At 40.0% G+C, this 1,080-nt stretch overlaps 1 protein-coding gene across 3 annotated transcripts in view; it reads right to left on the bottom strand.

The window, feature by feature from the left end:
* Positions 1 to 181: 181 nt before the first annotated feature.
* The window catches only part of LOC107576658 (heterogeneous nuclear ribonucleoprotein H-like), a 3,800-nt gene continuing 2,901 nt past the window's right edge, over positions 182 to 1,080 (bottom strand). The window contains exon 5 of one of the 3 annotated variants that reach the window (XM_016262801.1): positions 182 to 844. In XM_016262801.1, the coding sequence (XP_016118287.1) occupies positions 756 to 844 (89 nt within the window). In that variant the 3' untranslated portion in view covers positions 182 to 755. Of the gene's footprint in view, positions 849 to 1,080 lie in introns of all 3 variants that reach the window. The other 2 variants (XM_016262802.1, XM_016262803.1) reach the window with 2 other exon arrangements.

The following is a 1,080-nucleotide window of genomic DNA, read 5'->3' as shown; positions in this document are numbered from 1 at the left end:
GTCTCCTGTTATGTTCATAAAGCTGTAATGAAGTTTCTGAAGATTTTATAGAATTGTGTACGATTTAATAAACACTGCCTCAAATTATTATCCATCTGTGAAGCCATGAGGAGTCAGACATTTGTCCACTACACTGAAATACATAAACATGAAATACATTCCCATGCAATGTATACACAGGTGATACATTGCATGGGAAAAAAGCAAATGCAGAGTTACATGCATCTAAATGAAACCTATCCACTTCCCACCATGCTTCAAAATAATAAAAACAAAAAATTCTAAACTTAAACTCTTTCAGCTATCGGCCTAGATTAAGCATTAAGTACATGCAAAACACCTTTGCAGCGAAAAGTTTAAGATATGATGCTACAATCACCGACAGAGTGAAACCTCCATGTGCAAAAGACGTCAAGCTTGACGAAAGGCTTGAAGTTAGCCCATAGGGTCTTGTTGTGAGGAAACAAAAACACCTCTTTAATACTCAAATGTAAAAACAGATTTACAGGCACCTCTCCAGTGTGATACAAGGGCTGTCACATTTCAGCAAATAAAGAGTTTCTCTTTAACATAAATTACTACCTCTAGTTAGGATTTCTTTCAACCATGTCAAAAGGGAAAAAGAAGTTTGCCTGTGTACAGTCCCAAACACAACTTAGAAGGGAGCAAGGAACAAAGAACAAACAAATGAAAGAGGACACTGTTCAAATGAAGGTTATAAAGCTCTGAAAGGCCTGGAGGCTACATTCCCCAGCCTACCCCATGCCACTGTTGAGGCCGTTCATTCCTATGGACCCGCGGCTCCCTCCACCGTAGTAACTGCTCCCCATTCCGCCCTGATTACCTGACAGGAAGGAGAAATACATATTTTAGGACCAGGGAGTTCTCAGTGCAGAAAGAATCACCACTTACACTGTGACTCTCGAGGCTCGGTGTTCTGACGATTTGTGCTATCCTGTCAGATTTTGATACCTCCCATTGAAACAGTAGGTAGCACACTGACGTAACAAAAAACGCTACCCATCAGATTATGCTTTATTAACATGTACACCTACCCTTACAGTAATGCAAATACAGTAA

The sequence above is a fragment of the Sinocyclocheilus grahami genome, unplaced genomic scaffold, assembly GCF_001515645.1.
Source record: "Sinocyclocheilus grahami isolate Dianchi unplaced genomic scaffold, SAMN03320097.WGS_v1.1 scaffold4104.1, whole genome shotgun sequence".
Lineage (NCBI taxonomy): Eukaryota > Metazoa > Chordata > Actinopteri > Cypriniformes > Cyprinidae > Sinocyclocheilus > Sinocyclocheilus grahami.
The sequence above is the reverse complement of the archived record's forward strand: the minus strand, read 5'-3'. Positions and strand labels throughout refer to the sequence as shown.